Consider the following 13,002-nt stretch of genomic DNA (forward strand, 5'->3'; position numbering starts at 1 on the left):
GGAGTAATGTGGGCAAACTTCCTAGTTTTGGTTAGAATGCGTGCAGCAGCATTTTGGACTGTCTGTAATCTGTGAAGGAGGGCAGAGTGGAGACCAAAATAGAGTGAATTGCAGTAATCCAGCCTCGAAGTTACAAAGGCATGGATGAGCTTTTCCAGGTCTTTATGTGGGATATACTGCCTGGCCTTAGAGATAAGGCGGAGTTGGTAAAAACTGGATCTAACAACAGCAGACACTTGTTTATCAAGTTTAAATGAGCTGTCAAGTAACACGCCCAGATTCCTAGCAGTGTCAGAAAAGGAACTAGTGAGAAAACCAAAAGCATCACGAAGTTTGGCACGGAGAACGTTACTGCCAAAGACCACAATTTCAGGTTTCTTATCATTGAGGATAAGAGTATTTGCCAGGAGCCATTGCTTGACCTCACACATGCACTCTCAAAAACAATTCAAGGACGAAGCTAGGTCATCATTTAACTCAAAGTAGATCTGAATGTCATCAGCATAATAATGAAAAGCGATGTCATATTTCTCAAAGATAGCGCTTAAAGGAAGCATGTACAATGAGAACAGAGCAGGGCCTAACACAGATCCCTGAGGGACACCACAGCAAACAGTCTAATACAGTAACATATGTGTAAGATTTGGACAATAACATGACAGATGGTTTTTGGCAGCTTTATGAGATGACTGAGAACTAAGGGTTGAAATGTTATTTTATCAAAAAAAAGAAGTAGAAGGGGTTTATCAAGGATATTGTAAAAAATTGGGCAGAAAAGATAAAATGCCTGATTGTTTTCAAGAGTTTTCAGGATGCTGTCTATTGATCTTTACACGTTTTTTTTGTTTTTTTAAAGCAAAACCACTTGGTCTAGAATTTGGGCAAGGCATCTGAGGAATCATCTGTTCATAATAGTTATTTTACTCATATATACTGTACTACTGAAAAACCCTATATAAGACGGAAAAACTAGCGTATTTCTTGGAGAGTTGTCAACTACTTCTATTAGTTAAAACAATGTTGTTCAATGATGACGAGTGTCCGTACTTGAAAGGTTGATCATTCTGTCGACCAAGCTTGGTGTCACAGGCTGGGTCTCTGGGTCTTATTTTGTAATTTTGAAGTTCTCATTTTAGTTTGGTGATTATAAGTTTGTGTGTTATTCTTATTTCGGGTTTAGTGGAGGTTTAGGTTAACGATTACTTATCAGCTGTCTCCTTGGTTTCTGTGTGTCGTTCCTTGTCTAGACTGTCATGTGTTTTAGGTCTGTTAAGCTTGTGTTGTCATGTGTAAGTCTCCATGTTTCCTATTTTATTTTGAAAAGGGTGTTGTGTTCTGTGTTCATGTGGTTAGTTTTACTCCCCCCTGTTTCATTCGAGTCAGCTGTGTCCTCATGTGTCTCCACTTCCCCTGATCACTTCATGTGTGTATTAAAGTCCTCAGTCTTCGTGTGCTCAGCATTGTGTTGTATGTGGATCTTACCCTTGTTGTAGAAATCCTAGTCCAGTTCATAGTGTCTTAGTTGAATCATAGTTTCACAGTCTAGTTTGTTTTCTCGCTTTGATTTATGTTTCATGTATATCAGCCGAAATAAAGGCTCGCCATTTGTTAGTATTAATTCTGTTCCTTCGCCTGTGTCCGCACCTGGGTCCTCCATACACACTCCACCGTGACACTTGGCTCTAATCCAGCATAGGTGCTATCAGAAAACAGCAATTGAGACTGCAAATTAAGGAGTCTGCACCTCAGAATGGAGAGAAAAAAGGTTTTATGACAGTTGTTTAGTTGGGACAGGGTCGGGATCTTGTGCTTTGCAATTTCACAATGGTCCTCAAACTTGTGCAGAGAGCAGACATTATGTTGTTTCAAACTGACACAAATTTTGTGTGAAGGATCATTACTAATGATGAGTTGGTTCTCCAGTGAAGCCTCGGCAGTTTTCCACAGTTTTCAGATGAGTCGATAGTTTCCAAGCCTGGATGCAGAATTTCAGGTAATGAACGAGGCCGGAAGCAAGCCTGTGTTTTTTGGTTTGTTTTTGATTTGTCTTCAGGCAACTTTATTTCCAAAACTGGAAATCAAAATGAAGGATCGCCATTTTGACACACACGAGGAGATCCAGCACTCCTCACAGAGGCACAAGTACAAAGGGTCCATAACAGGACTTCTGCATTGGGATCTAAAAATAGCAGCTGGACTCAAAACGTTTTGATAACCTCTTATAAGGGCTCCCATCACTACCAAAGCTGTCTGTCATATTCTTCTTAGTGGGTTGTTTAAGAGTTCTGTTTCAATAATAATAATAATAATAATAATAATAATAATAAACAAAAAAGTAAATACAAGTAAAACTAGCAAATATATTAAGGTTTTACAGAATTTAGTATGTTCTAAAATAGTAGAAAGTACAATTGATTCTTTTCACTTTGAAGACAGACACACTTTTAAAATGCTTCTGTTCTGCAGGTTTGGAGCTGCTGTAACTGATGCCATCGGAGAAGAGCACACAGTGGTAAGGATCCGCCCTCAGCTCAACACTGCTAACCTAACCCTGAGAGCTCCCAAATCCTGCCAGGCATTATTCATATCACTCGCTTCTCCTTATTTGGCCAAAAACACTGCAAGGCTTTAATTCGGTGTCCATCGTGTAGCACAGCAGATTCAGTCAAATATGCTCATGTGCACACATACCACAGAATGTACTTTATATGAAATCAGGACATACAAAAAGCTGCTTTTCATAGGTTGATACAGTGCTTTGAATCGAAGTACCTCCAGATGCATTTGCAAAAATTCTCATCCCTCTGGGAAACACTTTTTCCCGAGAGCAACTACAGGCTGTTCTCTGTGTGAGCGAGCTCAAGGCTGCTGATCTGTAAATATCTCCCAAATGACACTTTTACATGCTCCATTTAATCTTCTTCTTTTTTTTCTTCTTTTAGCCCATCTGTCAAATGCTTTGATTGACTCTGCTTATGCATCACTGTTCCATCCACAGCTATCATTTTTGATCAGCTCTAAGCACCTGAGCAGAGAACTGCTGGGCCAGGCATGAATGAAGAACCTGCCCCAGAACTACTAGCGCGTGCTAAACAAGCAAATTCTAAGGTGTGCTTTTATAAGTTAACTACTAGAAGTTGCAAGAACAGCTAAAAAATCTTCATAAAGTAAAAAGTGAGCTGGGTTTGAGCCTGCCCCAGATCGTTTCCTGCGTGTCATTCCATCACACTCTCTCGAACAGCTTTCCTGTCTACTCTCTCCACTGTGCCGTCAAATAAAGGCTTAAAATGCCAAAAATAGAATCTAAAAAAAGAATAGCGAGTGGTTCTTTGATTGGATACAGTTGCTAGACCCTGATACTGCTGCTTAAAGCAGTCACTTAAACAGAGGAAAAAGGAGCACCACAAAAGCAGGATTTGTTCATATCTACTTATAACAAATAAAAGACTGCCTGCAATAAAAGTTTACCACCTCTGTGAAGTGGAGAAAAGCCCCAGCTAGCTTCCTCATGGAAGAAAAAAACTGACTTTACAGCAGCCACAAATCCATCCATTCCTTTCTATTTCCTTTACCAGATTCAGGGTCTCAGGAGCCAAAGTCCACCATGGACAGGTAGCCAGTTTGACACAGAGTTGACAGAGAGAGAGATACAGCAGGCAAAATAAGTACTGAACACATCACCAGCTTTTTAAGTAAATATATTTCCAAAGGTGCTATTGACATGAAATCCTCACCAGATGTCAGTAACAACCTATCCAATCCACACATGCAAAGAAATCAAACCATATATTCATTTATTAGTAGTTTAAATTCTTCTGTAACCAATCTCATTATTATGTTTGCAACATTAAAGTTGCAAAGGTCTCGAGAGAGCTCATTGGTTGTACCCATCGTGAGATGTTTCTTGTGTGATACGTTGGTAATGAGACACATTTTTATAGGCCATCAGTTGGGACTAAGCCAGCTGATATTAATTAGCACTGCAAGATTTTTTTCTAATTCATTTCTAATTGATAGTGTATGGTGTCTTGATTTCCATGCTTTTTTCACGTATTCAATACTTTTTCCCTGTGTCATTTCTGATTATTGCACATAAGTTATGGACATCTATGGTTTGATTTCTTTGCATGAGTGGTTTGGATGGGTTGTTACCAAAATCTGGTGAGATGTCAAGGAGCTTTAGAAATATATTTCCTTAGAAAATTGGTGCCATGTTCAATACTCAGTACTTATTTTACTGGCTGTAGAACAGCGGTCCTCAACCTTGGCGCCATGGACCGGTTTAATATCAGACATTTTCACGGACCGGCCTTTAAGGTGTTGCAGATAATACAACAAAATAAAATGATACGACCAAGACAAAAACTGTGGTATTTTGTTAATATAATAATAAACATGAATTCGCTGTGTAATTGTGTAACTTTATTAGCAGCGTCCTCCAGAAATGCGCCAACAACACTGAGAGTAACATCCTCCTCTCTGCCCCTTAATGCACTCTGGTCGCTATGGTAACGTGTAAATATTACTTTCAAAATAAAACACTCCTACAACACGGGAAAAGACCCAGGGAAACCGAGTTAATGATAAAAACCCTCAAAACCATAAATTTCACACCCGAGCCTCAACTCTCGCGGCCCGGTAGCAAACGACTCAAGGACCGGTACCAGTCCGTGGCCCGGGGGTTGGGGACTGCTGCTGTAGAAGAACATTCACACCTACAGCCAATTTAGAGTCACCTATGAACACACACAGAGACACAGGGAAAACACTCTGTGAACACTCTGTAAATCACAAATATTAGATATATTTTTCAAAAACATAGTGAGAACAGGCAACAATGACTGGTTCCTAAAAATAAAGATAACACTTTCTACAAGCTGTCAACACCAACTAAGCCCAGCTGGAAGTGACCCAGTCTGTCTGGGTTTGATCAGCCAGCACATCCAAATCACATCAACCTGACAATCATGAAGTGCACACCCAACTTAAACATTTTAAGCACATAAATAATTCACATGTCTCAAAAACAGCTCTCCAAACATTTGCACTGTTTCATTGAAACCTTGGCCAACAAACAAAGTGCATAGAGCAAAGGCAAAAGGCATCACTCCCACACTGTCATGACAGATGCTTATAGAGACTGCGCCTGTTGTTAAAAGAAATCTGTGGGTGTGATGTTCAGTCTTTGTTTCTCAGTCACTCATCAGTCACTGAGAATGATAGGGCGATATTTATTTGTTTGCTAAATTGGAGAAAACCCAACAACACCGACAGCTCCATGTGTCAGTCATTTTTCATTATTATTATTATCATTGTAAAAATTCCGGACCACACTTTGGCTAAAAATAAAAGCTCAATAAAAACAATGAGTGAGTGGGAAGAAAGAAAGGTCTACTTCCTGAGTGGATTCCACAACAGCTAGCTTGATGCAGCGATGACTCATTGGGAGTTATGCGCACACGCACAGACACACATGCACAAGCGCACACACACTGATGGATGGCAGATGCAGGGCTAGAGTCGTCACGGTGGCGCCAGGTGACAACGGGGTCTCAGAAAGCCCACGTGAACATTAAGTCTGGTTCTGTGGCGCCAAATGTCCAGCCAGGCTGTTAGTTGTGTCATCGCAAATACTGAGGACAATCGTACAGCCAAGTGGAGGTGATAATGAACAGAGTAAGAAAGAAAAATGAGGCTCTCATATGAGAATATAAAGGTGGCAGGGAGAGGCTGAACATCACATGAGAACATAGATTTAATGAACATCAGTTGATTACCTTCACCAGTCCTCCACTCCGACGTATAAAATTAGCCCTAAGCCATATGAAATGTTAAACCATGACTCTAACCTAAATAGCTGTCTGATGCATAAGAATAGGAGATCACGAACAACAATAACAACTAACCCTTTAATATTATGACATAGCTTTTGTTAAGATTTAGTTCAGAATACAGGCACAAAAATAATTCTTTAACTAAATACACTGGAGCTCTAATTGTGCTTTTTTACGATTAGAGGCTTTTTGTAAAAACAAAAGACCAAAAAAGACCATCGTACAAAAATAAATAAACAGAATGTCAGTGACGTAGTGACTCATTGTCAGGGTCCCCGAGCAGTTATGGACTTATGTTATATTATATGTATTTTTGGTGTTGCTGCCCCTCTTCTCCATGCTTGCACATATGTGTGTGTGTGTACGGATGCAGGTGTTTCTGCGAACACCGGTTTACAGGCGCCTTCAGGTCTGGTGGGTGTGGCCCTGCTAGGGGACTGGCCACACCCGAAGCTCCTGCCACACACCTGCTGCTGATCAGGGCTGGTCGGGGGAGCTACTTAGGAGAGTTTTGGAGCTCCCACCGACGTGGGATCATTGCGTGAGACTCCACGTTAGTCATCCAGTTTAGGTTTAGTCTTTGAGTGCATGCCTGCTATAAGTGTCCTGACAGCTGCCGCTATCGTTTCCTGCAGGAGGAGCGTGGGAAGCCTGAAGAGCACCGAGCACCGGGAGTGCAGACACACGGGAGCAGAGAGCACAAGGAGGACATGACACGGGAGTCTGGGGAAAGCACGGGGATTTATTGTTGTTTGGTTCCATACACTGTAAATAAACGCACTGCTTATACACAGAGCTCCGCGCCTGGGTCCTCCTTCCCTCACCTTCCCCACGGTTGGCCATCGTCAACCGTGACACTCATCCTGTTCACAGTTTATCTCAACGCAAAAACGACAAATGTGAAATTGAGTACAATTTGGGTAAAGACTCGTTTAGGTGAACATTGTGCACAAATCCCAAAAGTTTGATTCTGTTGGGAGAGACGTTTCGTCGCTCATTCAGTTTCTCCCACTGAAAATACTACATCCGGGGGAACAGAATCAACCTGTTGGGATTTACTTAACTGGGTGATTCAGCATGGATCAAGACGTTGTGCACAAATGATTAAATTCTGACCAGCATGAGCTTACTGGTCATGTGTCTGAAGCAAACACAAAGTGTTTTGTCAGCTCATCCATCCACCCCGGCATCCTCCCGTTTCTGAATATGTGACTTTAAAACTACTCAACTACTCCTGTCTCAATTGCTTTGAACATGAGAAGGCATTGTGACTTTTCAGAGTGGCTTAAGAAATGAACTACTGGTTCTCATAAGTTGTCTCATGTGCAATTTTTATAAAGGAACAAACAGCATACCACATAAAACATATGCCATGTGTTGTGTAAACCCATTTAAAGGTTTTAATGTGCCATTTTAAAACTTTAAATGACACTTCAAATGTTATTTCTACAATATGCCAATTTTCTGACATTAGTCTGAAGTCTGTAAGGTTTTAATAGTTCGCCTAAAAAAATCTAACTGTTATAACCACGTATGTAAAAGTACATTTATTCTTAACACGCTTTTTGTGTATGAGACGTGTTGTGACATGCAGAGGGTTGGTGTGACAGGACATACAGAGGCCACAGGTTTGCATGACAGAAGAGGATGCTGGGGATAAGGTGAGATGGAGGCACATGATCTGCTGTGGTGGCTCCTAAAGGGAGCAGCCAAAGGAAGATTTGATACTTTGTATGTGTACAAATTCTGATGTAAGTGGAAGTACTATCTCCAAATATATACAGATCGGCTGATTATCACATTATAGCATTGATAAATTAAAGCCTAAATGTTATTCCTTTGTATAGTTACAGTTTATTATTCAAGACAGCTCATGGCCCGGTGATGTGCAGCTGAAATGCAACAACCTGTAACCTGTTATCGTCTTCTGTGCATATCAGGTAAATGAGTTATAAAACCTGTATTCTGGGTTCTTTAGTACCTATAAACATGTTCTTATGGAGCTGCCTTCTGCTGTTCATCGGTTGAACCATCAGTCTATGTGCTTCCATCACTTATGATTACAGTACAGCATCATTAAAGTACAAGTCATGATTCAGTAACCTGTAGAACACCTTTGCCATGACTGTTCTTGTATAACTTTATCAGTCCAGAATGGGAACTCTGGCCCGTTCTGCCACAGCACTTAAGTCAGATTGAGGTCTGGACTTTGGCTGTTTGTTTTAAAGCTTCAATTCTTATCCTTTTCAATCGTTCTGCTGTTGATTTCTGGTGTGTTTGCATAACCCAGTTTCAGCCAAGCTTTAGTTGTGGGACAGATGGCTTTACAGTAGACTTTAGAATACGTTGGTACACAGAGGATTCATCATTAACTTAATAACTGCAAAGTGACCAGGTTCTGTGGCTGCAAAACAAACCCAAATCATCACCTCTCCATCACCGTGATTGACAGCTGGTGTGAGGTGTTTACACTGTGCTTGGTTTTTGCCAAACATGGTGCTGTGCGTTCTCATATAAACTGTTCCAGAAGTCTTGTGCTTCTGCCTAGATGCTGTTCCTTTTGGAGAGAATTCACTAAAAAGAACATGCCCATCTAAACAAGCCGTCTGTTCCTGCTCTGCAACTTTAATGTTTAACACTTAACTTTACCCGTCAGAGTGTGGATTCGCAGAACACCCGTACATGCATTCCGTTACGCCCCAACACTGATGCTGGGCAATAACTCAGTGAACAAAGAAATGTGACTTAATCCTAAGAACAGTGGCGTGTGCAGCGGGGTGGCCTGCCCCTCCCCCCGCCCCCACCAGACTGGCCACCCCAGGTGCCACCCCAAAGCTAAAACAATAAAATTCAATCAAATATCAAATGTACGATTATGTTTCCACAGTAAAGCCTAGATATCCGAGTGTACGTGAATGCAGCATTGGCTTCTGCACTATGAGCATCACATTAGCAAAGGTAGGAGAGCCAAGCAGGAAAGACGGCACTGCAGAAAACAATTTTTCGGCGAAAGAAAATGAGGAGAGAATAAATGTCCCGGTAAGTAATATTAAGTTTGTTGAGTTTAGTAAACTTCGGTGAAATTAGAATACCAAGGAAAAAATAACACTTAAAGAATTATTGCAACCCTCGAATATTTCAGACAGTACTGGGGGAGCTAGCATAAGAGTTATGAGTTATAAGATATAATCCAAGTTGTAACATTTGGTTGCATTAACAGGGAAAGGGGGGCACAAGGAAATACTTTTCTTTCTTATTCTCATTTAAAATATCTAGCTTTTATTAAATAATTATCTGAATCTTACGAACAAAGTTTTTATCTGACGTATAATGTATAGAAATCATACATATACCAAAAAGACAGCGTACATCACTGTCACAACAGCATTTGTTTTCATTCCAAGGCTTTGTAGCTTTAATACCTTGTGGGCTGGTCTGTAGTGAAAATGCCCGATTTTTTTGTCCCAGTCCAGCTCTGCGGGTTAATACTGGCAGTGTCACCATGCCAGCTGACTGTATTTATCATCAGCCAGTGTTGTTCTTTATACATCAATATTACCATAGTTTACCATGAGGCAGCATAGAAAGTATTTACTTGCTTTCAGGTTTTATTCAAATGTTAGTCTTTTCATTTGTTTCCCCACTTTTTTCCTGTTTCAAAATCAAACACCAGTTTGTGAGAAGATTGTCTTCTTTTTTTTAATAGGCAGATAAAGTTTTGCATTGGCATTGGCTAATTGTTAAAAATGTTATAATAATTTTAATATTCAAAAATGTTTTTGCCCAAAACATATGTGCACTACATGTCAGTAAAAATACTATGCAAATATTGCTGTCCTTGAATGCTGAATAAACACTGACAAAGCACTGATTGTATCTCTTGTACTTTATCAACGCAGTATCTAAAAACTTTACAACCTAACGGTTGTTTTTTTTAACATTATCTGCCAATTACATCTGTCACCCTTCTCCAAATCTGTGCCCCTACCTGGCCCCCCCAACAAAAATTTTCTAGACACGCCACTGCCTAAGAAATATAGTAGTGCTGTTCAAAGCCCAGACGATGATATAAACATTTTTCCACCAAAAGCCGCAGACACAGGAGTCTACAATACAGCTGGGAGCTGATCTGCTGACATCAGGTGGCAGGTAGTGATGAATTTCGGGCTGTGTTTAAACACAGATAATCATCCTAAATTTGGGGCTGACTAAGCATTTCGAAGACTCATAGCACCCTGAGTTAGAGGAACTTAACAAGCACCTGAATAATGAGGCTGATTCTGTTTTTGTTAGTGTGCAGGAAAGAGTCAGAATATCAAGCAGAAAGGGACAAAAAGATCAAAGTGCAAGAAGAATAATGGAGCAGGGAATTGTGCTGCAGACACACCTGCTCTGGATTGTATTTGGAAAGGACTCCTCCACCATGAAACTCCTCCAGCACATCCTTCAGCTTCTTTGTGGAGTCTGAAGAGGCAAGAGAAAAACTGAGTAAACACTCCACACAGAGCAATGTATTTTACTTTGACTCACATACATCTTAGCCAAAATGAGGATACAAAAAATAAATAAACATGATACAACTCATAAATAAATTCCCAGATAAACACTCTCATCTGTAAGAAGGCGCTCTGGATCAGTTAAGCTGGTGAGTCAGCCTGTTAAAAGGGGAAAGGGACATTGCGTAGTTCTCACTTTTTGATGCAAATCCTTTATACGCACACACTAAATGCCTTTGTGCAGAATACTGACCTCATCCCACAGCCATCTGTCAAATAATTAGAAAAACCAAATATACATGTGTGCATGAAAACCACAGGACCACCATCACCGCAACACATACACAACAGGGTGGCTGTAGCTCAGGAGGTAGAGCAGGTCACCTACTGATCGGAAGGTCGGTGGTTCGATCCCTGGCTCCTCCAGTCTGCATGTCAAGTGTCCTTGGGCAAGATACTAACCCGAACTAGCTCTCCGATGCATCCATCAGAGTATGAATGCGTATGAATGTCGTTAGAAAGCACTATGTATAGATAAAGTGGGTGTGATTGGGTGAATTAGGCATGTTTTATACAGCGCTTTGAGTACTCCGTGAGAGTAGAAAAGTGCTATATAAGAATCAGTCCATTTACCATCTGCTCCAGGCCTGGTTTCACTGGTAATCTTAGAGTTATGGAAGTAAATCTGTTGGGCATCTTTCTTTGCCTTTCAGACAATAATTCTGATGGCAAAAAAGCCAAACGGGACAGGCAAAAAAAAGAAAGAAAAAAGTGTTATGGAAGTATGGAAGTGTTTCCTATATCTGCCGTGATTAGAGTGACACAAGGAGACAAATGCAGAGAATGAGGATACAGTCTCAGGTAACGTGAGACATGGGTTAAAATACCCAATCTAGTGAGGAGACACAAATCCCTTTGGGGCTGTGTCACAAAAGGCACAGGGGGTAAATTCTTGCCAAATTAAAGTATCTGGAGCTTTTGATAACAAGAGAGCAGCCAAAAATATTTTTGATACACTATATTGTCAAAAATGTTCACTCACCCATTCAAATCATTGTATTCCTCGCTACATTTTTTTTCTCTAAGGCAGCCAAGGTCAAAAACCCTGCTGGAGCACAGACGCAGCAAGAAAAAAGGAGGGCTTGGAGGGTGGGTTTGTGTGTGTGTGTGTGTGTGTAGGTGGCTTCATTAATCCACTGTGCTACTTCCACATGCTAAGTGTAAGAAAGTGCATTGTTTCTAAAAACATGCAAGTTCCTCCTCTGTAATGTGTCATTAAGTTTCTTCCATGGGAATAACTCTTCCTGCCTTAAAGAGTTTATTTTCTAAATGAGTATGCATGGATATATATGCAAATCCCTCCACTGCGTCTCCAACAACTCCTTCATACATATTCACCATATCTCTGCCAAACACTAACTGTGTGCTACAGTAGGGTAAGTTGCACTGTGTGAGTAATTCACTAGACATGTCATAAACGGTTTCTAACAAAAGAATGGTGAATTTTGCAGGTTAACCAGTAAAACTCATTACCTCCCATCATGACATTTATTTAGTTAAAAAGCAGCAATAATGAGTTCAAAGATTTCAGCCATATACCAGGGTGGCATTGCCTGTGCTGTAGAGATCTTTACATTCCTCCGTGGATATGCCTCCGCAGGCCATCATGTTACCAGCAGCATAACCTCCTCCACGGCTTCTCCAGAAACTTTCATGTCTGTCATACGTGCTCAGAGTGAATCATCAGTGAAAAGCACATGGCATCAGTGGTGGACGTGCCAATTCGGTATTCTGTGGCGAATGCGACACAAGGCAGTGAGCACAGGGCCCACAAGAGGACATTATGCCCTCATGAAGTCAGTTTCCAACTTTCTGCCAATGAAAGATAGTGATGTGCCATCTAGGAGAGGTTGGACTACCAACCTGGGTGGTATCCAGGTACCGTCTCATGCTACCAGTAGTGACACTGACCCTAGGTACAGTAAATGCAAAACTAGTGGGGGAAAAAACAGCCAAAAATGATAGGGAGTGAAAAATGTCAGTGGGCTCCACCTGTAAAACCATTTATGTTTTGGGAGTTGTCTCCTTGTTGCCCCTCTAGTGCACCTGTTGAAACTGAAAAACGCCACTTTGTGCATCACTGTTTTAGGTACAGCTGTATATTAAATTAATAATACAGTATTTGGAGACCATAGAGATTCAAACAGTCCTAATGCCACTCCAATGACAACATCAGTGACAGCTTTAAATCAGAGCATACACAGTAAAATAGTCCTATGCATGACTTTTCTATCATCTTTAGGGGAACACCTACTATTATCACCATGAAAAGATTGGGGTTAATGGCTCTGCAATCAGCCGGTGAATCTTACATGTTGCATGCTGTTCGTGTGGGTCTATAAGACAATGACTTATGCATGATTGTGTAATTCCTCGGTGGAATAGCTTCCGTGAGAGAATCACACTCTGTTCATCACTCACAATGACACGCACAATCCAGCAGGAGCAAGAAGACAGATGCTCCTTTGACTAACAAATGCACCTGACAGTGAGGGAAGAGATAGCCACAAGGCTTATTCAGCAGGCTAATAAGTGGCAAAGAGTCATGCGATACAAATCAAGCAGGTTGAAGGGCCAGTGTTTGGATCCCTCCGATTGCTTTATGTATAAAT

At 40.9% G+C, this 13,002-nt stretch overlaps 1 protein-coding gene across 3 annotated transcripts in view; it reads right to left on the reverse strand.

The window, feature by feature from the left end:
• dgkg (diacylglycerol kinase, gamma) overlaps positions 1–13,002 on the reverse strand; it is a 157,006-nt gene that overhangs the window by 119,313 nt on the left and 24,691 nt on the right. For all 3 annotated transcript variants that reach the window (XM_005746255.2, XM_005746256.2, XM_005746254.2), the window contains exon 3: positions 10,222–10,298. In XM_005746255.2, coding sequence (XP_005746312.1) covers positions 10,222–10,298 — 77 coding nt within the window. The remainder of the gene's footprint in view (positions 1–10,221; positions 10,299–13,002) is intronic.

This window comes from Pundamilia nyererei, unplaced genomic scaffold (genome assembly GCF_000239375.1).
Source record: "Pundamilia nyererei isolate P.nyererei 1_Seehausen unplaced genomic scaffold, PunNye1.0 scaffold00176, whole genome shotgun sequence".
NCBI classification, from domain to species: Eukaryota; Metazoa; Chordata; class Actinopteri; order Cichliformes; family Cichlidae; genus Pundamilia; species Pundamilia nyererei.